Genomic DNA, 25,031 nt, shown 5'->3' on the forward strand with positions numbered 1-25,031 from the left:
ATTCCTATAGCGCTACCAGTCGTACGCAGCACTTCACAATTGAACGTGAAGAAAAGACAGTCCCTGCTCAAAAGAGCTTACAATCTAAATCAGGACAGACAGGACAAATAAGGGATAAGGGCAGGACAGACAGGACACATAGGGAAAAGGGACTATTGAAGAGAGGAAGACAAGATAAGGTTGCGAGCAGGTGACAAGTTAGGAATTAAAAGCAGCATCAAACAGGTAGGCCTTTAGCCTGGATTTGAAGGCGGCCAGGGATGGAGCTTGACGTAATGGCTCAGGAAGTCTATTCCAAGCATAAGGTGCGGCAAGATAAAAGGAACGGAGTCTGGAGTTAGCGATGGAGGAGAAGGGTGCAATTAGGAGAAATTTGCCTAGTGAACAGAGTTCCTGGGAAGGAGTGTAGGGAGAAATGAGAGTGAAGAGGTAGTGAGGGGCAGCACAGTGAATGCACTTATAGGTTAATAAGAGGAGCTTGAACTGTATACGGAAACGGATAGGGAGCCAGTGAAGTGACTTCAGAAGAGGGATGATATGGGCATAGCGACTTTGGCGAAATATTAATCGTGCAGCAGAATTTTGAACAGATTGAAGAGGAGAGAGATGTCTGAGTGGGCTTCATGAGAGGTTTGCTTTTGTCAAAGACCCCTGTCAAACCTCCACCAGTATCATGGGATCTCAACGCTGTTCTCACCCAGCTGATGAAACCTCCTTTTGAGCCACTGAATTCCTGCCATCTGAAGTATTTGACCTGGAAGGTCATTTTCTTGGTGGCAGTTACTTCAACTCGTAGAGTCAGTGAGCTGCAAGCCTTGGTAGCCCATGCTCCCTATACTAAGTTTCATCACAATAGAGTAGTCCTCTGCACGCACCCTAAGTTCTTGCCAAAGGTGGTGTCGGAGTTCCATCTGAACCAGTCAATTGTCTTGCCAACATTCTTTCCCAGACCGCATACCCGCCCTGCTGAACGTCAGTTGCACACATTGGACTGCAAGCGAGCATTGGCCTTCTATGTGGAGCGGACAAGCCCCTTCAGACAGTCCGCCCAAATGTTTGTTTCTTTCGATCCCAACAGAAGGGGAGTTGCTGTCGGGAAATGCTCCATTTCCAATTGGCTAGCAGATTGCGTTTCCTTCACTTACGCCCAAACTGGGCTGACTCTTGAGGGTCATGTCACGGCTCATAATGTTCGAGCCATGGCAACATAAGTGGCCCACTTGAAGTCAGCCACTATAGAACAGATTTGCAAGGCTGCGACGTGGTCATCCATCCACACATTCACATCTCATTACTGCCTTCAGCAGGATACTCGCCGCGACATTCGGTTTAGGCAGTCGGTGCTGCAGAATCTGTTCGGGGTTTAGAATCCAACTCCACCCCCCAGGCCCATTTTTGTTCTGTTCCAGGCTGTACTCTGTAAGATTTTCTTCGTAGGTCGATTCTTTTATGTCCTCGCCGTTGCGAGGCCCAATTGACCATATTTGTTGTTTTAGGTGAGCCTGGGGTCTAGGGATACCCCAGTCGTGAGAACAAGCAGCCTGCTTGTCCTCGGAGAAAATGAACATACCTGTAGCAGGTATTCTCCGAGGACAAGCAGGCTGCTTGTTCTCACGACTAGGTTGACGTCCACGGCAGCCCCCACCAACCGGAACAAAACTTTGCGGGCGGTCCCGCACGCAGGGCACGCCCACCGCGCATGCGTGGCCGCCTTCCCGCCCGTGCGCGACCGTTCCCGCTCAGTCTTTTCTTTTCCGCGCTGGAGAGAGCCGTGTTCGTCTCTCTCTCTCTGTTAGCCCCGGAAACCGGATCGCGCTTTTCCCGCGAGTTTTTTCTTCTTCGTTGTTTTTTCTTCGTTGTTTTCTCTATTTTATTTTGTTTCAAAAAAATTAAAAAAAGAGAACTCTATTTCCCCCTCGTACTTTTAGTGGGGGCGTCTCGTTGTGGCCGCGCGGTCGATTTATTTTTCGAGGTGTGATTTTTACCGCCACCATCGACGACTTTGACTTCGCCGACGCGATTTTTCTGTCGATGTCCTCGAAGGTCCCGAGTGGATTTAAGAAGTGTGGTCAGTGCGGCCGGCATATCTCGCAGACCGACACTCACGCTTGGTGCCTCCAGTGCCTCGGGCCGGAGCACGATACCAAGACGTGCACCTTGTGTTTCGGTTTATGGAAACGGACACAGGTGGCGAGGCAAGTTCTGCGGGACCGTCTTTTTGGAACTTGCGCTGGCCCCTCGACTTCGACAGCATAGGTGTCGACGGCCGGATCTTCGGTACCGTTACCGATGTCCACGAAATCGGCACCGACCCCAGGAGCACAGGTCCCGTTGGCCCGCCGGTCTTCCGGAGATGGCAGGCGTGGGCAATCGGCCCCGGTCACTCCCTCTACCCAGGGCCCTCGGGACCGAACCCTGTCGGATCCGAGGCCGAGGGGGATCTACCTCCTCCTCTTCGGTACCGCCGAGCGCCGATGACGGGCACCGAAAAAAGACAAAAAAGCACTGTCATCGGTCGCCCACGGCGCATGTGGCTACCGGCTCCAGAGATGATTCGACGCCGAAGAAGCAGCAGCGCCGGGAGGAGCGTTCCCCCTTGGTGGTAGAGGTATCGTTACGTCAGGGCACCAGCACTTCGGTGCCGTCTCCTGGACCCGAACAGCTTCCGGCACCGACACCTCTACCGGCCCCCTCGCCTTTCCCGACAGCAGGCCTGGACGAGTGCCTCCGAGCCATCCTTCCGGGGATCCTGTGCCGGCGCCGGGGGTGCTTGCACCCTCGGCGCCGTTGATGGAGGCGCCGGCGTGCTCTAGCCCGGTGCCGAGACCTTCGACACCGACGCCGCTTGCGGTGCCGGTATCGAACGCCACGCAGGTGGAGTCCCCGTCGATGGAGGGAGCTTCATCCCCGCTGGCGCGGGAGTCCACCGCTCGATGACGCCACCGAGGACTCGGTGCCTCGAAGTCGAGCCGGGCCCGGTTGAGGTCTGAGCTACAGGAGCTCATGTCCGACACCGAGGAAGAGGCCTCGTGGGGGGAGGAGGAGGACCCCAGATATTTCTCCTCAGAGGAGTCTGTGGGCCTTCCCTCCGACCCCACTCCTTCACCAGAGAGGAAGCTCTTGCCACCTGAGAGCCTCTCTTTTGCCTCCTTCGTCAGGGACATGTCTATTTGCATTCCCTTCCCCGTGGTCTCTGTGGATGAGCCGAGGGCCGAGATGCTCTAGGTCCTCGACTATCCATCACCACCTAGAGAGTTCTCCACGGTACCGTTGCACAATGTCCTCAAAGAGACACTGCTTCGGAACTGATTGAGACCTTTATCTAATCCCACCATCCCCAAGAAAGCGGAGTCCCAATACAGGATCCACTCAGACCCAGAGTTAATGCGGCCTCAATTGCCTCATGACTCGGCGGTCGTGGACTCTGCTCTCAAGAGGGCACGGAGTTAAAGGGATACCGCCTCGGCGCCCCCGGGGCAGGAGTCTCGCACTCTGGACTCGTTTGGGAGGAAGGCCTACCAATCTTCAATGCTCGTGACCCGCATCCAGTCCTACCAGCTTTACACGAGCATACACATGCGGAATAATGTGAAGCAACTGGCGGACCTGGTCGACAAGCTCCCCCCGGAGCAGTTCAGGCCTTTTCAGGAGGTGGTCAGGAAGCTGAAGGCGTGCAGAAAGTTCCTGTTCAGGGGTATATATGACACCTGTGATGTGGCATCTCGTGCTGCGGCCCAAGGCATAGTGATGCGCAGGCTCTCATGGCTGCGTGCCTCTGACCTGGACAACCGCACCCAGCAGCGGCTGGCCGATGTCTCTTGCCGGGGGGATAATATTTTTGGTGAGAAGGTCGAGCAGTTGGTGGACCAACTACATCAGCGGGAAACCGCCCTCGACAAGCTCTCCCACCGGGCGCCTTCAGCATCCACCTCAGCAGGTGGACGTTTTTCCCGTGCCAGGCAGGCTGCGCCCTACGCCTACAACAAGCGTAGGTACACGCAGCCGGCCCGAAGGCCTCAGGCACAGGGACAGTCCCAGCGCGCTCGTTCCCGTCAACAGCGTGCGCCTAAGCAGCTCCCGGCGCCTCCACAGCAAAAACCGGGGACGGGTTTTTGACTGGATCCATGGGAACATAGCCGCCATCAAAGTGTCCGTGCTGGACGATCTGCCAGTCGGGGGGAGGTTAAAATTTTTTCACCAAAGGTGGCCTCTAATAACCTCCGACCAGTGGGTTCTCCAAATAGTGCGGTGCGGATACGCCCTGAATTTGGCCTCCCCTCCACCAAATTGTCCTCCGGGAGCCCAATCCTTCAGCTCCCAGCACAAGCAGGTACTTGCAGAGGAACTCTCCGCCCATCTCAGCGCCAATGCGGTCGAGCCCGTGCCACCCGGGCAGGAAGGGCAGGGATTCTATTCCAGGTACTTCCTTGTGGAAAAGAAAACAGGGGGGATGCGCCCCATCCTAGACCTGAGAGGCCTGAACAAATATCTGGTCAAAGAGAAGTTCAGGATGCTTTCCTTGGGCACCCTTCTACCAATGATTCAGAAAAACGATTGGCTATGTTCCCTGGATTTAAAGGACGCATACACTCACATCCCGATACTGCCAGCTCACAGACAGTATCTCAGATTCCGCCTCGGGACACGGCACTTTCAGTATTGTGTGCTGCCCTTTGGGCTCGCCTCTGCCCCACGGGTGTTCACGAAGTGCCTCGTGGTGGTCGCGGTGTATCTACGCAAGCTGGGAGTGCACGTGTTCCCATTTCTCGACGATTGGCTGGTCAAGAACACCTCGGAGGCAGGAGCTCTCCGGTCCATGCAGTGCACTATTCACCTCCTGGAGCTGCTGGGGTTTGTGATAAATTACCCAAAGTCCCATCTCCAGCCAGTCCAATCTCTGGAATTCATAGGAGCTCTGCTGAATTCTCAGACGGCTCAGGCCTTTCTTCCCGAAGCGAGGGCCAACAATCTCCTGTCCCTGGCTTCCCAGACCAGAGCGTCTCAGCAGGTCACAGCTCGGCAGATGTTGAGACTCCTAGGTCATATGGCCTCCACAGTTCATGTGACTCCCATGGCTCGTCTTCACATGAGATCTGCTCAATGGACCCTAGCTTCCCAGTGGTGTCAGGCCACCGGGAATCTAGAAGATGTCATCCGCCTCTCCATCAGTTGCCGCACTTCACTGCACTGGTGGACCATTCGGACCAATTTGACCCTGGGACGCCCATTCCAAATTCCACAGCCCACGAAAGTGCTGACGACGGATGCATCTCACCAGGGGTGGGGAGCTCATGTCGATGGGCTTCACACCCAGGGACTGTGGTCCCTCCAGGAAAAAGATCTTCAGATCAACCTCCTGGAGCTCCGAGCGGTCTGGAACGCACTGAAGGCTTTTAGAGATCGGCTGTCCTGTCAAATTATCCAAATTCGGACAGACAATCAGGTTGCAATGTATTACATCAACAAGCAGGGGGACACAGGATCTCGCCCCCTGTGTCAGGAAGTCGTCGGGATGTGGCGTTGGGCCTGCCAGTTCGGCATGCTTCTCCAAGCCACATACCTGTCAGGTGTAAACAACAGTCTGGCCGACAGACTGAGCAGAGTCATGCAACCGCACGAGTGGTCGCTCCATTCCAGAGTGGTACGCAAGATCTTCCGAGAGTAGGGCACTCCCTCGGTGGACCTTTTCGCCTCTCAGACCCAACCACAAGCTGCCTCTGTTCTGTTCCAGACTACAGGCACACGGCAGACTAGCGTCGGATGCCTTTCTCCTCCATTGGGGGACCGGCCTCCTGTATGCTTATCCTCCCATACCTTTGGTGGGGAAGACCTTACTGAAGCTCAAGCAAGACCACGGCACCATGATTCTGATAGCGCCTTTTTGGCCCCGCCAGATCTGGTTCCCTCTTCTTCTGGAGTTGTCCTCCGAAGAACCGTGGAGATTGGACTGTTTTCCGACTCTCATTTCGCAGAACGACGGAGCGCTTCTGCAACCCCCAACCTTCAGTCTCTGGCTCTCACGGCCTGGATGTTGAGGCGTAGACTTCGCTTCGTTGGTCTGTCTGAGGGTTGTCTCCGCGTGTCTTGCTTGCCTCTAGGAAGGATTCCACTAAAAAGAGTTACTTTTTTAAGTGGAGGAGGTTTGTCGTTTGTGTGTGAGAGCAAGGCCCTAGAACCTCCGTTCGTTGTCCTGCACAGAACCTGCTTGAATACCTTCTGCACTTATCAGAAGTCTGGCCTCAAGACCAACTAAGTAGGAATCACCTAGTGCGAATTAGTGCTTACCATCTTCGTGTAGAGGGTAAAGTCATCTCTGGAGAGCCTTTAGTCCGTTCGATTCATGAGAGGCTTGCTTTTGTCAAGCCCCCTGTCAAGCTCCTGCAGTGTCATGGATCTCAACGTCGTCCTCACCCAGCTGATGGAAACCTCTTTGAGCCCTGAATTCATGCCATCTGAAGTACTTGACCTGGAAGGTCATTTTCTTGGTGGCAGTTACTTCAGCTCGTAGGGTCAGTGACTTCAAGCCCTGGTAGCTCGTGCTCCATATACTAAATTTCATCATAACAGAGTAGTGCTCCGCACTCACCCTAAGTTCCTGCCAAGGTGGTGTTGGAGCTTCCATCTTAACCAGTCAATTGTCTTGCCAACATTCTTTCCCAGACCGCATACCGCCCTGCTGAACGTCAGTTGCACCATTGGACTGCAAAAGAGCATTGGCCTCTACTTGGAGCGGACACAGCCCCACAGACGTCCGCCCAATGTTTGTTTCTTTCGACCCAATAGAAAGGGGTCGCTGTCGGGAAAGTGCACCATCTCCAATTGGCTACAGATTGCATTTCCTTCACTTACGCCCAGGCTGGGCTGACTCTTGAGGGTCATGTCACGCTCATAGTGTCAGAGCCATGGCAACGTCGGTGGCCCACCTTGAAGTCAGCCACTATTGAAGAGATTTTGCAAAGCTGCGACGTGGTCATCTGTCCACACATTCACATCTCATTACTGCCTCCAGCAGGATACCCGACGTGACAGTCGGTTCGGGCAGTCGGTGCTGCAGAATCTGTTTGGGGTTTAAATCCAACTCCATCCTCCAGGACCCGAATTTATTCTGGTCAGGCTGCACTCTCAGTTAGTTCTTCGTAGGTCAATTTCTGTTATACCCTCGCCGTTGCAAGGTTCAATTGACCTAGGTTCTTGTTTTGAGTGAGCCTGAGAGCTAGGGATACCCCAGTCGTGAGAACAAGCAGCCTGCTTGTCTTCGGAGAAAGCGAATGATACATACCTGTAGCAGGTGTTCTCCGAGGACAGCAGGCTGATTGTTCTCACCTACCCTCCCTCCTCCCCTTTGGAGTTGCGTTTTTACTCATTTTTGCTTGTCATTCATCTGAGCAGGAACGGTCGCGCACGGGCGGGAAGGCGGCCGCGCATGCGCGGTGGGCGTGCCCTGCGTTTTATTCCGGTTGGTGGGGGCTGCCGTGGACGTCAACCCAGTCGTGAGAACAATCAGCCTGCTGTCCTCGGAGAATACCTGCTACAGGTATGTAGCTTCAATTTTTCTGGCCCCCTTCTTGTGGAATAATTTATCCTTTCAAACTGGTCGAATACCCATCTTTTTTTTGTTTAGTTATAAACTGGTCTTTCCAGTTTGCAGAGAATTTTTGTAGCTGTTAGCTTGATTTCCATAGCAGGATGATTATTTTATTGACTTTCCTTGTCTATTTCTCTTTACTTTTGGGTGATTGTATGTGTGATTGTGAATCCTTTCCTGTATCTTTCCTTCTTTAATTTTGATCATCGCTGTGATTTACTTTGTAAGAAGAGTGACTTTATCAAATCATAACATAAATATAATTTTTGTATCTGAGACAATGGAGGATGAAGTGATTTGTCCAAGATCACAGAGCAGCAGGATTTGAACCAGGATTCCATGGTTGTCAGCCTCATACTGTAACCACTAGGCAACTCCTCCACTTTTAAAACAATTGCTTGATGTGAACTACCAAATTGTAGAGTGCTGGATGGAAACACAATATATTATCTTTCAATTTCAGTCCCACATTGGTCGAGAGAAAGAGGATGTTAAATACGACTTCAGCTTTGACCATGTCTTCCCGCCGTTGTCTTCCCAGGCCGAAGTGTTTGAGGAGATATCACTGCTAGTTCAGGTATGAAAGGGGGAGGTGATAATCTTTGAAGATTAGGGGAAGGGGAAATTATTAGCCCACCAAATGAGTTGCTTGCAGCTTTTTCCCTTTTTGAAATGGTTACCTATTGTAGGATTAGTGTAAAAGCTTGTCTCTTAAAATAGGATAGCAAGTTCTCACAGCATGGAAGATGTCATTGACTGAAGCTTGTGTGGAAATGCTGCTTCAGTTTTGATCTCTAAGATTCTGAGCCACCTCACTGCATCTGAGCCACTTTCCCACCTACCACTGTTGTGTGGGCCAGTCTTCATTTTTTATGGAACCAGTTGGTTGCTTTTCACCAGAGCTAACATCAAGGCAACTTCTTTGGGTTTTTTCATATGTTAAGTTTGTTTTGTCCTCCAAATTTCTTTAAAACCTGTTGCTATCATGCACTGCCAATCCCATTAGTGCATTAGGCATTAGTGCCTTATCAGTTGTTTTAAGGTTCCTTTTCATATTTCGTGTTCTGCCCCGTGTATGCCTCTGGCACCCCCAGTCAAGTATTGCTTCAAAACTGAGTCATGATTTCAGTGTGGTGCTCTGTCAACAATATATCCCAGAGAAAACTTCCCAATAGCTTTAATGGAAGTTTTGCCTTACCAATTTGCTTCATTTCTTTGAAAGCGTGACTAAACATGTGGATAAAAGTGAGCCGGTTGATGTAGTGTGTCTAGATTTTCAGAACGCTTTTGATAGTTCTTCTTGAGAGACTCCTGAGAAAATTAAAGATAGGAGGCAGTGTTCTGGTGTGGATTAGGAATTGGTTATTGGACAGAAGACAGGGAGGGTTAAATGGTCATTCCTCAGCAATCCTCCAGACCGTTCAAGACGCTTGGGTTATGCACTTCTACCAGCAGAGGGAGACTGAGAACACTAAAACTTCTTATACAAATAGCCTGTGTAGACCTTCTACTAACCAGTATTTCCTCAGCAATCTTCCAGACCGTTCAAGACGCTTGGGTTATGCACTCCTACCAGCAGAGAGAGACTGAGAACACTAAAACTTCTTATACAAGTAGCCTGTGCAGACCTTCTACTAACCAGTATTTTCTCAGTCTCAGCAGAGGGTAGATGTGTGCAGCCTGTGCAGTGTACTCAGTCTGGTAGGCCCGTTTGGGGTTTCTAGGTTGGGTTGTAAATGTTAGAGAACCCTCACTTGGATCTCTATTACAGGGTGTAAGTCCTAAGGGGCTTCTTATTCCCTGTGGGGTGCCACACCCGGGTGGCCGGGTCCCTCCCCCTGTGCTCTTCCTCTGGAGGACTGCTTGACCTCGGCTACAGACCTCGTTCTGTACCCTTGAGACGTTTATTCATCAGCAACAAGGTTCAAAAAATAAATGTTTTTAAAAGGCCGTTCTTGTGGCAGTCCAGAGATAAAACGTCTTCAAGGGCGTTCTTGCCTTAGGTGGTTTTGCCTATTAGTCTGTCAGAGCACAAAGCAACTGTTTTTATTGTGTTCGCGGCCATGCACATATGAGTTTATCTTGTTGGGCAGACTGGATGGACCATGCAGGTCTTTTTCTGCCGTCATCTACTATGTTACTATGTCTAAGCCGGCGAGGTGTCGGTTTTGCGCGAAGTACGGCATTGAAGTGAAAGGTGGCCAATGTAAATTTTGTGGGGAGCCTACGTTGTCAGCGCTCTTGCCCCCCGTGCTTTCCCCGGAGTCGGCGGAGATGTTGGGCGGCGATTTGACCGCACATTCCAGGCCGACAACGGCGGGGCCGGTTTTGGCGGGAAACATGGCTATTTTGGCTGTTCGTCCTGGGTCAGCCTCGACGGAGCCGTTTTTGGCGGGAAGCGCGGCACTTTTGGCCACGTATTCCATACCTGCGCCGGGGGACCCATGTGTGGCGGGAAGCACGCCTAGTTTAGCCGTGGATCACGCGATGGACCTGCCGCCTCGGGAGCGAGGGGGGTCCGTCGCGGAGACTGCGGGAAGTGTTATTGGGGCTTCAGCAGCGTTGGGGGTGGGGGTCTGGTTTCCCCCCTGAGTTTGTTTGGTCTCTGTATAATGCCCAGAGAGCTGGCCCCTCTCAGGCTGTTTGTTCCCCGGAGGCTGCTAGCTCAGTGGGAGTTAAGCGCCCACGGGTGGATATTTCGGAGCCTATGGAGATACTTTCTCTGCCTGGGTTGGACGTTTGGAGTGACCCAGGAGAGGAGGATCTCTGAGATGTGTCTGAGGATCAGGATGGGCTAAGGCCTGGGGAAGATTCTTCAGTGCTTCGCATTTTTCATGAGGAGGAGTTGTTAGAGCTCATTGATCAGGTGATCTCTACTTTGAAGTTTGCTCCGGCGGCCTCTCCCTCTGCGGAGGGACCCCAGGTAGATCCCTTGGTTAAGGGGATTCGGAGAGCCTCCCATTCCTTTCCCATGAATTCAGACATTAGGGACATGGTTTTTCAGGAATGGTCTGTGCCGGAGGCTGCTTGTAAGGTGTCTAGGGCTATTGCGCGGCTATATCCCTTGCCTCCGGAAGATTTGGCCCTGCTGAAACCACCTACTGTGGATGCGGTGGTTACGGCGGTTACTAAGGCTACGGCCATTCTGGTGGATGGCGGTACAGCCTTACGGGATCCTCAGTATAGGAAGCTAGAGTCCTTTCTGAAGTGCAGCTTTGATTTGTTGGCTTTGGCTTTGCAAGCCTCTGTGTGTGGGGGCTTGGTAGCCAGAGCTTGTTTCCGTTGGGCGGAGAAGCTCTTGGATGAGCCTGCGTTAGATAGGACTGGTTTGGTTCAGGACCTGGCCAAATTGGAGATGGGGTCTTCGTTTTTGGCGGACGCCCTTTGTGATTTGCTAAGGGCTTCGGCTAAGAATATGGCTCTGGCGGTGACGGCTCGTAGGGCTCTTTGGCTTAGGGGCTGGGTGGCAGATGCGGCCTCCAAAGCAAAGTTGTGTTCTCTCCCTTTCAAGGGTTCTATGTTGTTTGGAGAGGACTTGGATAAACTGATGAGTGGTCTTGGGGATACCAAGGTCTCACGGTTGCCGGAGTTACGGCCTAAGGCGACTAGTCGAGGTGGTTCGGCTAGAGGTCGGTTTAAGGACGCGAGGCGGTACAGGCCGGGCAGATTTGTGTCTCCTTCTAAAAGCTGGTTTTTCCAGCGGACGCAGTCCTTTCGAGGGGGTCGTCGAGGAGGTCGGGACTCCTCCGGAGGTGCCGGAAATGGTAATAAGTCCTCCTTGTGAAGGTGTGCGGGTCCAGCCTCTGGTGAAGGTTGGGGCGCGACTTCATCTGTTTTATCAGGGGTGGACCCAAATTACTTCAGATCAGTGGGTGCTGGAGGTTGTTCGCTACGGTTATGCGCTTGAGTTGGAGCACCCGCTGCCGAATCTGTTTCTTCCCTCTCCTTGTCACTCTCGAGTCAAGTTAAAGGCTATTCAAGAGACTCTGGGTCACTTAATCCAGTTGGGAGCTGTGGTACCCGTTCCTCGGCACGAACTGGGAATGGGTTGTTATTCCATTTACTTTGTGGTGCCGAAGAAGGAGGACCAGTTTCGACCCATTTTAGATCTCAAGAGAGTCAATGGGGCGCTCAAGGTGCCATTCTTCCGCATGGAGACTCTGCGCTCGGTCATAGTGGCTGTTCGTTAGGGAAAATTTCTCACGTCATTGGATCTCACGGAAGCGTATCTGCACGTGGCAATTCGAGAGGCCCATCAGCGTTTCCTTCGTTTTGCTGTTTTAGGGAGGCACTTTCAGTTCTGTGCTCTGCCTTTTGGTCTGGCAACGGCTCCATGCACCTTTGCGGAGGCAGGGAATTCTGGTGCATCCGTATCTGGACGACTGGTTGATCCGGGTTCACAGTGTGGCAGCGACGGCTCAGGTGGTCGCGTTTCTGGAATCGCTCAGATGGGTAGTGAATGTAGTCAAAAGTCAGTTGATCCCATCGCAGAGTCTGGAGTACTTGGGAGTGCAGTTCGACACGGCAGTGAGTTGTGTTTTTCTGCCGGATTCTCGGATCACCTCTCTTCAGCAGCAGGTTCGGCTGCTAATGTCCATTCAGAGTCTGACGGTTCGAATGTACCTTCGGGTTCTGGGTCTCATGGCAGCGACAATAGAGGTAGTACCATGGGCCAGGGCGCATATGCGTCAGCTTCAGGCGGCTCTGTTGTCCCGGTGGTCTCCTCAGGTACACAGTTTGGAGTTGAGGTTGCCATTGAGGGGGGGCTCCTCGGCACAGTCTCCAGTGGTGGCTGTTCTCGGCCCATCTGAAAAAGGGCATGCCGTTGGAACCTCCTCAGTGGGTGATTCTGTTAACGGATGCCAGTCTGCTGAGCTGGGGAACTCAGTGTCTCGGTCGGTCCACACAGGGGCGGTGGTCGACGGAGGAAGCTCAGTGGTCTATCAACCGGTTGGAGACGAGGGCGATTCGGCTAGCTCTGTTGGCGTTTCGCTCAAGTGTGGTCGGAAAGGCGGTAAGAGTCATGTCAGACAACGCGACAGCGGTAGCGTATGTCAACCGGCAGGGCGGTACAAAGAGTCCGCAGTTGGCAATCGAGACGGCTCTGCTCACGAGTTGGGCAGAAAGGCATCTAGTGCAGATTTTGGCGGCGCACGTGGCCGGGGTAGACAACGTGAACGGGGATTTTCTAAGCAGACACATGTTGGACCCCAGAGAATGATCTTTGCACCGGTCGGTGTTCGACCAGATAGTTCTAAAGTGGGGAATGCCAGTAGTGGATCTCATGGCATCGGCACAGCATGCTCAGGTTCCTCAGTATTTCAGTCGGCGTCGGGATCCGCGGGCGGAAGGGATCGGTGCGTTGGTCCTTTTCCGTGGCCTCATCGGGTATTGCTGTACGTGTTTCCCCTGTGGCCCTTGATAGGTCGAGTCCTACAGAGGGTAGAATGTCATGTGGGTCCTGTGTTGTTGGTGGCTCCGAATTGGCCGTGTCGGCCGTGGTTCGAGGATCTGATGCGCTTGTTAGAAGGCGAGCCTCTGCGGCTGGGGGGCTGGGGGGCTCGGTGCTGTTGTGTCAGGGTCCAATTGTCATGCCAGATCCGGTGGACATTTGTAGAGCAGCGGTGTGGTCCTCCCTGCATTCTTTCATCAAACATTACAGAGTGGATGTACAGGCAAGGGAGGATGCCAGTTTTGGAGCTGCAGTCCTGTCCTCTGGGCTTCGCAGGTCCCACCCTTAGATGTGTTTACTGCTTTGGTACGTCCCAAGCGTCTTTGAACGGTCTGGAGGATTGCTGAGGAAGGTGAAATTAGGCCTTACCTGCTAATTTTCTTTCCTCTAGATCCTCCAGACCTTTCAAGAGCCCACCCAGTGTATCGGACAGTTCAGTATGATAATTTCTTTAGACTTCAGTTGCTGATATTTCTAGTAGCTCCTGTGATTTGGATCCTGGAGTTTTACTAAGGGCAGTTTGTGGTACCGTTTGTGACCATCTGCAGTTGAATTCCCCCGTCTTAAGGGGAGGAGATCTGAGTGTGAATTCAGTGGTTTTGTGGAGGTGTTTTGTTCCTCTGCTTTGTTACTGTTTTACTGATTAGTAGAAGGTCTGCACAGGCTACTTGTATAAGAAGTTTTAGTGTTCTCAGTCTCCCTCTGCTGGTAGGAGTGCATAACCCAAGCGTCTTGAACGGTCTGGAGGATCTAGAGGAAAGAAAATTAGCAGGTAAGGCCTAATTTCACCTTTGTCAATATTTCCACACCATCTCTCCTGTATCCCCCAGATAAAGTTAATGAAACAGGTGCATGGTTTGACCAAGTTCTTCCGCTACATGAGCTTTAATCATAATAGCTTTTTTTTTTTTTTTAATCTGAGAAATTGTTATGATGTCCTATGGAACATTAGCTCTGGGTTGTCCTGTAACATGATAGTGCTTGTCCCATGCAAAGCACCCCTATTGTGTAAGCTCCTTCATTGTGCCTAGGAAGGGGCAATTTGTATCATTCAGCACACACAATCATTTTGAAATGCTGGCACCTATGGTTGTGAGGACTGATTAATCCTGCTTGTGTTTAGAGAAAACTAAGTTACTTACCTGTAGTAGATGTTCTCCGTTGACAGCAGAATACATATCCTCACTCAAGGAGTTGTCTTGTATTCTCATTAGACTGAGGTGGTCCCATGTGACATTGCCAAATGAGTGATTTAAAAAATGTATAGATCGCTCTATCTCATGATTCTAGGTGGTTTTCCAAAAGTGATGTGTTTGTGCGGTGGCTCATAAAACTTTGAGAAATCGAAATTGGAGTATCATTCCCACTGGTGATTTGTAAATTACTTTGATGTTTTTGAAAGGTGGCATATCAAGATCGGTAATAAACATAATTGACAAGGACTAGTATCCTGCTGTCCATAGAGAACACCTGCTACAGGTAAATAACTTAGTTTTTTTTTTTTTTTCCCTCTGTCATTTAGTCTGCACTGGATGGATACCATGTCTGCATCTTTGCATATGGGCAGACAGGTAGCGGGAAGACATACACTATGGAGGGACCGGATGACATGGCGGATGAGACAATGGGAATGATCCCACGAGCCGTTGATCAAATCTTTCAGCATGCTGCAGAGCTGAAATCCAGGGGCTGGACTGTGAGTTTTAAACCTTCCTTCCAGATACCAGGGCTGCTGCACCCACCTCATTCCCTTTCACTTATGTAGTAGATGGCAGATAAACATCAAGTGGCCTTTCTTGATGCTTCTAACGCTTTGCATAGCTGAGTATAAGAATTCACATGCTTGTTCAGACACCAACTACTCCCTATTTCCCAACAGCTTTAACCCAGTCTCAACCCTGTTCTGGCCACTTAGGCCTCAGTAGCTGTTTCAAGCTTATATAAAGTCCTTTGCTAGCCCCCACCACTCTGCTGGGTAGACCATTTCAAGAAATATCCTACAAGTTAATCCCTAGCTACCATCAGTCTTTCCATTAAGCTTTGAAACATCCAATCAGTCATCAGATCTAATAAAGCAATTGTCTGAACATGTGACCACTCTGTGGTGTTGGGGCTATAATTTCAGTTGCCTTTTTAATCTTCCTGGAAGTCTGAAGCAGCCCTGTCACTTGCAGTCTTCTTTCTTTATCCCTGTAAACCAGTGGTTCTCAACCTTTCTTCCATTGGCACACCTGACAAACTTTACATCTGTGGCACACTGAACACCTATAGATCATGGCTGAATAAAAAAAAATCCCTTATATATTATTGCTGAAAATGATGCAAAGAAAGGTGCTGACTGAATGGGGAAGAGCAGACTTGCAACATTTCCAGTTGGGGCTGGTGGCAGCAGGCATTGTTGTGGGTAACGGTGAAGCAGAAAGGATATGCAGATTCTAAGTACCCGATTCCTTGCTCTGCTCTCCCCAGCCCTCAGGCGCACATGGTGGTTAAGGAAAGCAAGCACTTTTTTTTTATTTTTTGTTACATTTGTGCCCCGTGCTTTCCCACTTATGGCAGGCTCAATGCGGCTTACATGGGGCAATGGAGGGTTAAGTGACTTGTCAACCCAGTCCTCGGGACATATCCAGCTAGTCAGGTTTTCAGGCTTATTCACAGTGAATATGCAAGAGATAAATTTGCATGCAGTTCTATCCAATTCATATTCAGTGTGGGTGTCCTGAAACATAATTGGGTTGAGAAACTTTGCTCTAAAGCCTCATATTGCTGAGTAACATGGAAGGCCGCTGCATTTATTTTTTCCTTGGCTGCCCATATCACAACACTCACCATCTGTCCCATTCATGCTTTAATTCAGTGTCTCCGCTGGTAGGCTCTTCTGGGCATGTTCCTCCCTCTTATTTAAGTAATTTACTCATGTTTCTTCTGAACTCTCCTTAATTCATGCTGCTCTTCTCACACATCCTTTCTAGTACAAATTTACCGCAAACTTCTTGGAAATCTATAACGAGACCCTACAAGATCTTCTCGTGAAAAGATCAGAGAAAAATGTGGACTATGAGATCAAGAGGGTCAGCGCAACCAACGAAGAGCTTCATGTCACTAATCTTCAGTATGTGGCTGTGGCATCCAAGGAGGAGGTAACCACCACCAGGGGAGGATGAGGAATTTTATCCTGAGGAAGCCAATGAATTTAGAGGAATGAGGAAACCTTGTTCTGTTTTCTGTGGAAAGGAATATGTAGTTGGACCTGAATAGATGCTAGAGAGCATGAGCTTGTGTGAGGGGGAAATAGTTTCTGTCATCAGGAATATGCCTAAGGTATGCTAATTTTTGTCTGGCAGTTTCCTGTCCCTCTTCTGCAGCTTTAATCAAAACTAGCCTCCACTGGGTTACAGGCCCACCCCCATCCCACATCTTTCCTGGCCATTGCAGCGATAGTCCATGAAACAAGCAACAAACCATAGCTGCTCCCGGAATGTGTTCCAAGCGCTGCCACTAGGTGTCACCTTTGTGATGACTGAGGCTTCCTTCCCCAGTGGGCTTTAAACATTGTTTTTCCCCTGAGCAGAAGCTATGCTAATGAATCAAACCAGTTACCCACATGGCTGTGCACAGCAATGGGCTGGCCCAGGCAGATTTCTTATAAATCTAATATCTCCTTCCTCAGGTTTACAAATTGTTGCACAGTGCAAAAATGAATCGTTCAGTAGCAAAAACATCACTGAATGATCGATCTTCTCGGAGTCACAGCATCTTTCAACTGCGCATTGAGGGCAGGAATGAAATGCGAGACTTAAAAACTAATGGTAAGTGGTTGGCTTTCCTATGTTTACTGTAATTTATGTTCTCCGAGGACAAGCAGGCTGCTTGTTCTCACGAATGGGTGATGTCCACGGCAGCCCCTTCAATCGGAGATCTTCTCTAGCAAAGACGTTTGCTAGCCCTCGCGTGTGCACGCACACCGCGCATGCGCAACCGTCTTCCCGCCCGAACTCGCTCGTGTTCGTCAGTCTTCTTTTTTCCGCGGCTCGGGACGGCTGTGTTTTCGTTCTGTTCCCTGAGGAGACCCTCGCGCTTTTGCCGCGTTCTTCCTATTCGGAAGTCTTTTTTCAAAAGTTAATCGCGTTGTGTGTTTGTTTAAAAAAAAAAAAAAAAGAAAACCCTTATTTTCGAGTTTGTTTTTCCCCGTCAAGTTTCCTTTCGCTTTGGAAAGCAGCCCTGTTGACCGCCCATACGGGTTTTTCCTTCTTATTTTTTGGTGCCCTTTGCCATCATTGCGGATTTTGACTTCGCTGGCGTGATTTTTCCGCCCATGTCATCGAAGCCTCCCAGCGGCTTCAAAAAGTGCACCCAATGCAACTGGGTTATCTCGCTCACTGATAGGCACGCTTCGTGCCTTCAGTGTCTGGGGGCTGGGCACCGTCCTCAGGCCTGTAATCTCTGTCTTCTGTTGAAGAAAAGAACTCGGGTGGCGAGATTGGCCCAGTGGAACGTTTTGTTCGGGGCCTCACCTGGTGTTTCGACGGTCACAGTATCGAGGTCATCGGCCGGTGCATCGACGTCTGCAGTACCGAGGTCATCGACCGGTGCTCCAGCGTCTACGGTACCGAGATCATCTTTGGTACTGATGTCGGAGGGTGCCTCTTCGTCAGGAGTGTAGGTGAGGGCTTTCCATTCCTCTGCTGGTGGCGGTGAGCGCTCGAGCAGGTCTCCCCCTGCCTCGAGGGCTCCTGCGGTACACCCCCCCCCCCCCCGATCGACCTTTGGACCCGCCCCCGAGGAAGAGACGCTTGGATTCGACGTCCTTGTCGGTACCGGGAGGTTCTGGTGACATGCTTCGTGTGAAGGCAAAGAAGCATCGGCACCGGTCACCTTCCCGTCATGGTACCGAGAGCTCTGGGTCGCCAAGGGATTCGGCACCCACTAGGCATCGACGCCAGGAGGACTGCTCACCCTCCATTCAGGAGGTGTCGATGCGCTCTACCCTGGACAGCCTGGTACCGCCTCCGTGCCCCGGACAGATTCTGAGTTCGTCGCCTGTGCTGGACTCCCAGCCTTCCTCTACAGCCGCTCTAAGCGAGAGCCTCCGGGCCATCCTTCCAGGGATCTTGGAGGAGCTGTTGCGCCCTTCTCCGGTACCGGGGGTGCTTGCGCCACCGGTGCCGTCGAGTGAGGCGATAGCTGGCCCCTTGCTTGTCGTGAGGTCTCCGATGCCGATACCGCTTGCAGTGCCTGCTTCGGCTGCCTCCCAGGCAGACTCCCCGACGACATCGATGGAGGGAGCTTCATCGCCGCCGATGTGGGAGTCTGCTTCTCGACGTTCCCACCGTGGCCATGTGTCTACGGAGTCGAGGTGGGCACGGCTTCGGACTGAAGTTCATGAACTGGTGTTGGACACCGAGGGTGAGGCCTCGTGGGAGGCGGAGGAAGACATCAGATATTTCTCAGATGAGGAGTCTTCCTTCTGATCCCACTCCCTCTCCTGAAAGACAGCGTTCTCCTCCCGAGAGTCTATCTTTCGCGGCCTTTGTCCGGGAAATGTCTACGGCCATTCCCTTCCCTGTGGTTACGGAGGATGAGCCAAGGGCTGAAATGTTTGAGCTTTTGGACTATCCTTCGCCACCTAAGGAATCGTCCACAGTACCCATGCATCATGTCTTCAAGAAGACACTGCTGGAGAACTGGGCGAAACCGCTAACTAATCCCCACATTCCCAAGAAGATCAAGTCCCAGTATCGGATCCATGGGGACCCGGAGTTGATGCGGACTCGGTTGCCTCACGACTCTGGGGTTGTGGATCTGGCCCTTAAGAAGGTCAAGAGTTCTAGGGAGTATGCTTCGGCGCCCCCGGGCAGAGACTCTAAAACCTTGGATTCTTTTGGGAGGAAGGCCTACCATTCCTCAATGCTCATAGCCAAAATCCAATCTTACCAGCTCTACACGAGCATCCATATGCGGAACAATGTGCGGCAGTTGGCGGACTTGGTGGATAAGCTCCCTTCTGAGCAAGCCAAGCTTTTTCAGCAGGTGGCCAGGCAGCTGAAGGCGTGTCGTAAATTCCTGGCCAGGGGTGTTTACGATACTTTTGATGTCGCGTCCAGGGCCGTTGCTCAAGGTGTGATGATGCGCAGCCTCTCATGGCTGCGTGCCTCCGACTTAGAGAATAGGATTCAGCAGCGGATTGCGAATTCACTTTGCCGGGGGGATAATATTTTTGGTGAAAAGGTCGAACGGGGTAGAGCAGCTCCACCAGCGGGACACCGCATTCGACAAATTCTCCCGCCGGGCGCCTTCAGCATCTACCTCAACTGGTAGACGTTTTTATGGCGGAAGGAGGACTGTTACCTACTCTTCTAATAACGGTAGGTACAATCCTCCCTCTCGTCAGCCTGCTGCCCAGGCCAAACCCCAGCACGCTCGTTCCCATCAACAGCGTGCGACTCAACAGGCCCCTGCGGCTCCCCAGCAAAAGCAAGGGACGGGCTTTTGACTGGCTCAAGCAGAGCATAGCCGAAATCAAAGTGTCCTTGCCGGACGATATGCCGGTCGGGGGGGGGGGGGGGGGGGGGTTAAATTTTTTCACCAAAGGTGGCCTGTCATTACCTCCGACCAGTGGGTTCTTTAAATAGTCCGGCTAGGATACTCCCTCAATTTGGTTTCAAAGCCTCACAGACAGTATCTTCGATTCTATTCCAGGTACTTCCTTGTGGAAAAGAAAACAGGGGGGATGCGTCCCATCCTAGACCTAAGAGCCCTGAACAAATATCTGGTCCGAGAACAGTTCGGGATACTTTCCCTGGGCACCCTTCTTCCCATGATTCAGGAAAACGATTGGCTATGCTCTCTGGACGTAAAGGATGCTTACACTCATATCCCGATACTGCCAGCTCACAGACAGTATCTTCGATTCCGTCTGGGAACACGCCATTTTCAGTATTGTTTGCTACCTGTTGGTCTCGCCTCCGCGCCCAGGGTGTTCACAAAATGCCTGGCTGTAGTAGCAGCGTCTCTACGCAGATTGGGAGTGCACGTGTTCCCTTACCTCGATGATTGGCTGGTGAAGAACACCTCCAAGGCAGGAGCTCTTCAGTCCATGCAGATGACTATTCGACTCCTGGAGCTACTAGGGTTTGTGATAAATTATCCAAAGTCTCACCTTCTTCCTGTTCAGCAACTCGAATTCATAGGGGCTCTGCTGGATTCTCAGACAGCTCGTGCCTACCTCCCGGAAGCGAGGACCGACAATCTTCTGTCCCTTGTTTCTTGGGTATGAGCGTCTCAACAGATCACAGCTCGGCAGATGTTGAGATTGCTCGGCCACATGGCCTCCACAGTGCGTGTGACTCCCATGGCCCGCCTCCACATGAGATCAGCTCAATGGACCCTAGCGTCTCAGTGGTACCAAGCTGCTGGGGACCTAGAGGACGTAGTCCTGCTTATCCTCCCATACCTTTGGTGGGGAAGACTTTGCTGAAACTCAAGCAGGATTGAGGCACCATGATCCTGATCGCTCCCTTTTGGCCGCGTCAGATATGGTTCCCTCTTCTTCTGGAATTGTCTTCCGAAGAACCGTGGAGATTGGAGTGTTTTCTGACCCTCATTACTCAGAACGAGGGGGCGCTTCTGCATCCCAACCTCCGGTCTGTGCCAGAGCCGGTGGTGGGAGACGGGGCTGGTGGTTGGGAGGCGGGGATAGTGCTGGGCAGACTTATACGGTCTGTGCCCTGAAGAGCACAGGTACAAATCAAAGTAGGGTATACATAAAAAGTAGCACATATGAGTTATCTTGTTGGGCAGACTGGATGGACCGTGCATGTCTTTTTCTGCCGTCATCTACTATGTTACTATGTTATTTCGCCTCCTTGGGTCTCTCAGAGGGTGTCTCCAGAGTCTTGCTTCCAGGAAAGATTCCACTAAGAAGAGTTACTTCTTTCTATGGCGGAGGTTTGCCGTCTGGTGTGACAGCAAGGCCCTAGATCCTCGCTCTTGTCCTACACAGACCCTGCTTGAATACCTTCTGCACTTGTCCAAGTCTGGTCTTAAGACCAACTCTGTAAGAGTTCATCTTAGTGCGATTAGTGCATACCATTACCGTGTGGAAGGTAAGCCGATCTCGGGACAGCCTTTAGTTGTTCGCTTCATGAGAGGTTTGCTTTTGTCAAAGCCCCCCATCAAACCTCCTACAGTGTCATGGGATCTCAATGTCGTTCTCACCCAGCTGATGAAACCTCCTTTCGAGTCACTGAATTCATCCATCTGAAGTACTTGACCTGGAAGGTCATTTTCTTGGTGGCACCATTTCTAATTGGCTAGCAGATTGCATCTTCTTCGCTTACGCCCAGTCTGGGCTGACTCTTGATGGTCATGTCACGGCTCATAGTGTTAGAGCCATGGCAGCGTCAGTGGCCCACTTGAAGTCAGCCACTATCAAAGAGATTTGCAAAGCTGCGACATGGTCATCTGTCCACACATTCACATCTCATTACTGCCTTCAGCAGGATACCCGACGCGACAGTCGGTTCGGGCAGTCGGTGCTTCAGAATCTGTTCGGGGTTTAGAATCCAACTCCACCCCCCTAGGCCCATTTTTATTCTGTTCCAGGCTGCACTCTCAGTTAGTTGGTTAAGAGGTAGATGCACTAAACGTTTTTCATCGTTAAATGAGCCCTCAGGGAAGAATTTCCTATCCTTTCCATGCACTTAAGCCTATTTTCCGACGACAGTAGCAGCTAACGAAAACGGAATGGAGATGAGCAATCAGTGTGAAAACCCCATTGAAACGACATGCACTAACCTTTTCCGATTGCCTTTACGCAGGAAAAAGGCAGGAAAACTAACGAGAGGTCTGGACCTCTCGTTAGGACAGCTCTGTGCCAGGAAAAAGTGTTAAGTGAAAAAATAAACAAACTTTGAGCCAATCCCAGCGCATTAGCAGAGCTAAAAGCGCTGTGATTGGTCCAAAGGACCTCAGAAAACACATAAAAAAATAAAAATAAAAAAAGGATCGGGAGGGGGCAAGGGCGCTCATCAGGAGCGTCCTGTACGGACGGCCTTGCCCCCCCCCCCCCCGCTGCTCCCCACTTTCCGCTGCTCCCCCCACCCCGAAAAAGCAAACTTCTAGAAGCCCCTGCCCCCCTCCCTTCCTCACTACTCTCTCACCTCAGCTCCGCCTCCCGACATCCTCCGTCCGTGCCCCGCCCCCTTTTGGGGTCGTCGCCGCCATTCCCCTCCTCCATCGGGCCCCCCTTCCTCTTACCGGGCCCGTGCAGCGCCTCTCTCCTCTGTCCGAAGGCGCTGCACGGGCAAGAAGAAAGCTGAATCAGCTGATGCCTGCCTTCGCGATGGCGCGTCTTTCTCCTGCTGCGCCCGCCCCTGTCTGACGTCAGTAACCTACGTAGGTTACCGACGTCAGAAAGGGGCGGGCCCAGCAGGAGAAAGACGCGCCATCGAAGCTGGGCAAAGGCAGGCATCAGGCTTTCTTCTTGCCCGTGCAGCGCCTTCGGACAGAGGAGAGAGGCGCTGCACGGGCCCGGTAAGAGGGAGGGGGGCCCGATGGAGGAGGGGAATGGCGGCGACGACCCCAAAAGGGGGCGGGGCATAGGACGGAGGATGTCGGGAGGCGGAGCTGAGGTGAGAGTAGTGAGGAAGGGAGGGGGGCAGGGGCTGCTTGAATTTTGCTTTTTCGGGGTGGGGGGAGCGGCGGAAAGTGGGGAGCAGCGGGGGGGGGGGGGCAAGGCCGTCCGTACAGGACGCTCCTGATGAGCGCCCTTGCCCCCTCCCGATCCTTTTTTTATTTTTATTTTGATTTGGGAGCCATGTGCTTGTGATTTGACTGTGTTTTGACTGTTTGTGGCATGCGCAGAGCAGCTAACATAACGCTTGGCTGCTCTGCGCATGATTTGGGGGCCGATTAACGATGTGTATTGTGATTCTTTGGTACATTGTACGTTTCAATACCGATCTCAGCATGTGTGACTTTTTTTTTTGGTGCATTTTTCGTTATTTTAAAATCGTTAGGGACTTTAACGATTTAGATTTTTTTACGTTTGGTTGCTGCATCTGCCTCTATGTTAGGTCAATCTCAGTTATGTCCTTGCCGTTGCGAGGCCCAATTGACCATATTTGTCGTTTTGAGTGAGCCTGGGGGCCAGGGATACCCCATTCGTGAGAACAAGCAGCCTGCTTGTCCTCAGAGAAAGCTACAAACCTGTAGAAGGTATTCTCAGAGGACAGGAGGCTGATTGTTCTCACCAACCTGCCCGCCTCCCCTTTGGAGTTGTGTCTTCCCTTGTCTTTGTTATTTACTGGACTGACGAACATGAGCGAGTTCGGCCGGGAAGACGGTCGCGCATGCGCGGTGTGCATGCGCACGCGAGGGCTAGCAAACGTCTTTGCTAGAGAAGATCTCCGATTGAAGGGGCTGCCGTGGACATCACCCATTCGTGAGAACAATCAGCATGCTGTCCTCGGAAAATACCTTCTACAGGTATGTAGCTTTCGCTCTAGTCACTAATCTGTGTGCTTCTGTCTTCCATCAGCTGTCCTTAGTCTGGTAGATCTTGCTGGGAGTGAGAGGCTGGATAAATCCCTCTCCAAGGGTGATCGACTGAAGGAAACGCAAGCCATTAACTCAAGTCTTTCAAACCTTGGCCTAGTCATCACCTCTCTCTCCAACAAGGTAACCCTACAGGCTGATCTGAATGCTTTGTAAATACTTTCATATCCTCTTAACCATTTTCCTTCTACAGTCCTGTTTGGATAGAGAGTAATCAAATCTAAAATCAGGAAAACCCTGAAGTATCTCTGCTGTAAAAGTGCAGTTAGGCAGTCAGACTAAGCAACCTGTAATGCCTTAAGTGAAGATGTGAAATTCTAGCTTGATATAATGGCACCTGAACAAATGTCTCTCCTCTGGGATAAAGTCTCCTTCCCTTACCCTTGCCCCTTCTTTCAAATTTTTTTGTTGCAGTTTCTGTGCACTCTTGAAAATGAATTTGTTTTCATGTTTGAAGAACAAACTGTTGGTCTCAAAACATGCAATCAAGTGTTGTTTTATTTCAAACAGGACACCCATATCCCTTACCGGAACAGTAAACTGACATACCTGCTTCAGAACAGCCTGCGGGGTAATTCTAAAATGTGAGTATCGTGGATGCTGTCTTCTGTCCTTGCTTCTGGGGGGGGGAATATGTTGGGGGGAGCTGTCTGACAGTTTTTCCTATCTTTTGTTCATACAGGCTAATGTTTGTGAATATTTCACCGCTGGGTGAGAATTTCTCAGAGTCTCTGAACTCACTGCGATTTGCCAGTAAGGTAAGTTAACAGAATTGTGTGTAAGATAAGTGATGGGTACTGATTCCTTTTATTCATTTATTTGTATTTTTGTATTTATGTTCCTGACTCACTCTTACATCTCTGCTATCTACTAGGTGAATGAATGTGTTGTCGGTACAGCACAAGTGAACAGGAAGTGAAGTGTGAGGACTGCTTTATGTGACTGCATATCGCTCTTGAGGACAGAAGCTGTGACACAGTGGGTTAGATTAAGGGTTCCACCGAGTCCAGCATCATCTGCCACTGGCCAATGAAGTTAGCTTGGAAGTACCCTATGGATCCTAATGGGGAGGAGATGTATTAGCTACACTTTTAATTTCAACACTGGTCTCTGTATATTCTTGGCTCTGCAAATATATATTCATGTGTTTTTAAAATTTTGTTTGTTCTTTTGATTGAAATTTTATAGTCCTCGAGAAAGGATGACTGCAGTTGTCTCTGTTCTGTAGGAGGCCTAGGAAATTCAAATAAATAATCCTGATGTGGGTTTTAGTTTGTATTGATACTTTGGGGGCAGTATCTCCAAATGGGATAGTTTTGCACAGAACAGGAATGGACCTCGCTCCTAAGCCAGGAAATGTGGATTATGATTTGTCCTTCAAATATACTATTGTTTGCTGTAGTAATTGCATTATGCCAAACAGCTTCTTGCTGGAGT

At 51.0% G+C, this 25,031-nt stretch overlaps 1 protein-coding gene across 3 annotated transcripts in view; it reads left to right on the forward strand.

Annotated features, from left to right (window-relative positions):
* Window positions 1–24,794, forward strand: part of KIFC1 (kinesin family member C1) — a 74,432-nt gene extending 49,638 nt beyond the window's left edge. For 2 of the 3 annotated variants that reach the window (XM_030197197.1, XM_030197198.1), the window contains exons 10-17: window positions 8,049–8,162; window positions 14,560–14,733; window positions 16,010–16,177; window positions 16,708–16,846; window positions 23,578–23,717; window positions 24,105–24,178; window positions 24,277–24,352; window positions 24,469–24,794. In XM_030197197.1, the coding sequence (XP_030053057.1) occupies window positions 8,049–8,162; window positions 14,560–14,733; window positions 16,010–16,177; window positions 16,708–16,846; window positions 23,578–23,717; window positions 24,105–24,178; window positions 24,277–24,352; window positions 24,469–24,513 (930 nt within the window). In that variant the 3' untranslated portion in view covers window positions 24,514–24,794. The remainder of the gene's footprint in view (window positions 1–8,048; window positions 8,163–14,559; window positions 14,734–16,009; window positions 16,178–16,707; window positions 16,847–23,577; window positions 23,718–24,104; window positions 24,179–24,276; window positions 24,353–24,468) is intronic. The other variant, XM_030197195.1, reaches the window with a different exon arrangement.
* The last annotated feature ends 237 nt before the right edge of the window (window positions 24,795–25,031 follow it).

The sequence above is a fragment of the Microcaecilia unicolor genome, chromosome 3 (genome assembly GCF_901765095.1).
Source record: "Microcaecilia unicolor chromosome 3, aMicUni1.1, whole genome shotgun sequence".
In the NCBI taxonomy this organism is placed as follows: domain Eukaryota; kingdom Metazoa; phylum Chordata; class Amphibia; order Gymnophiona; family Siphonopidae; genus Microcaecilia; species Microcaecilia unicolor.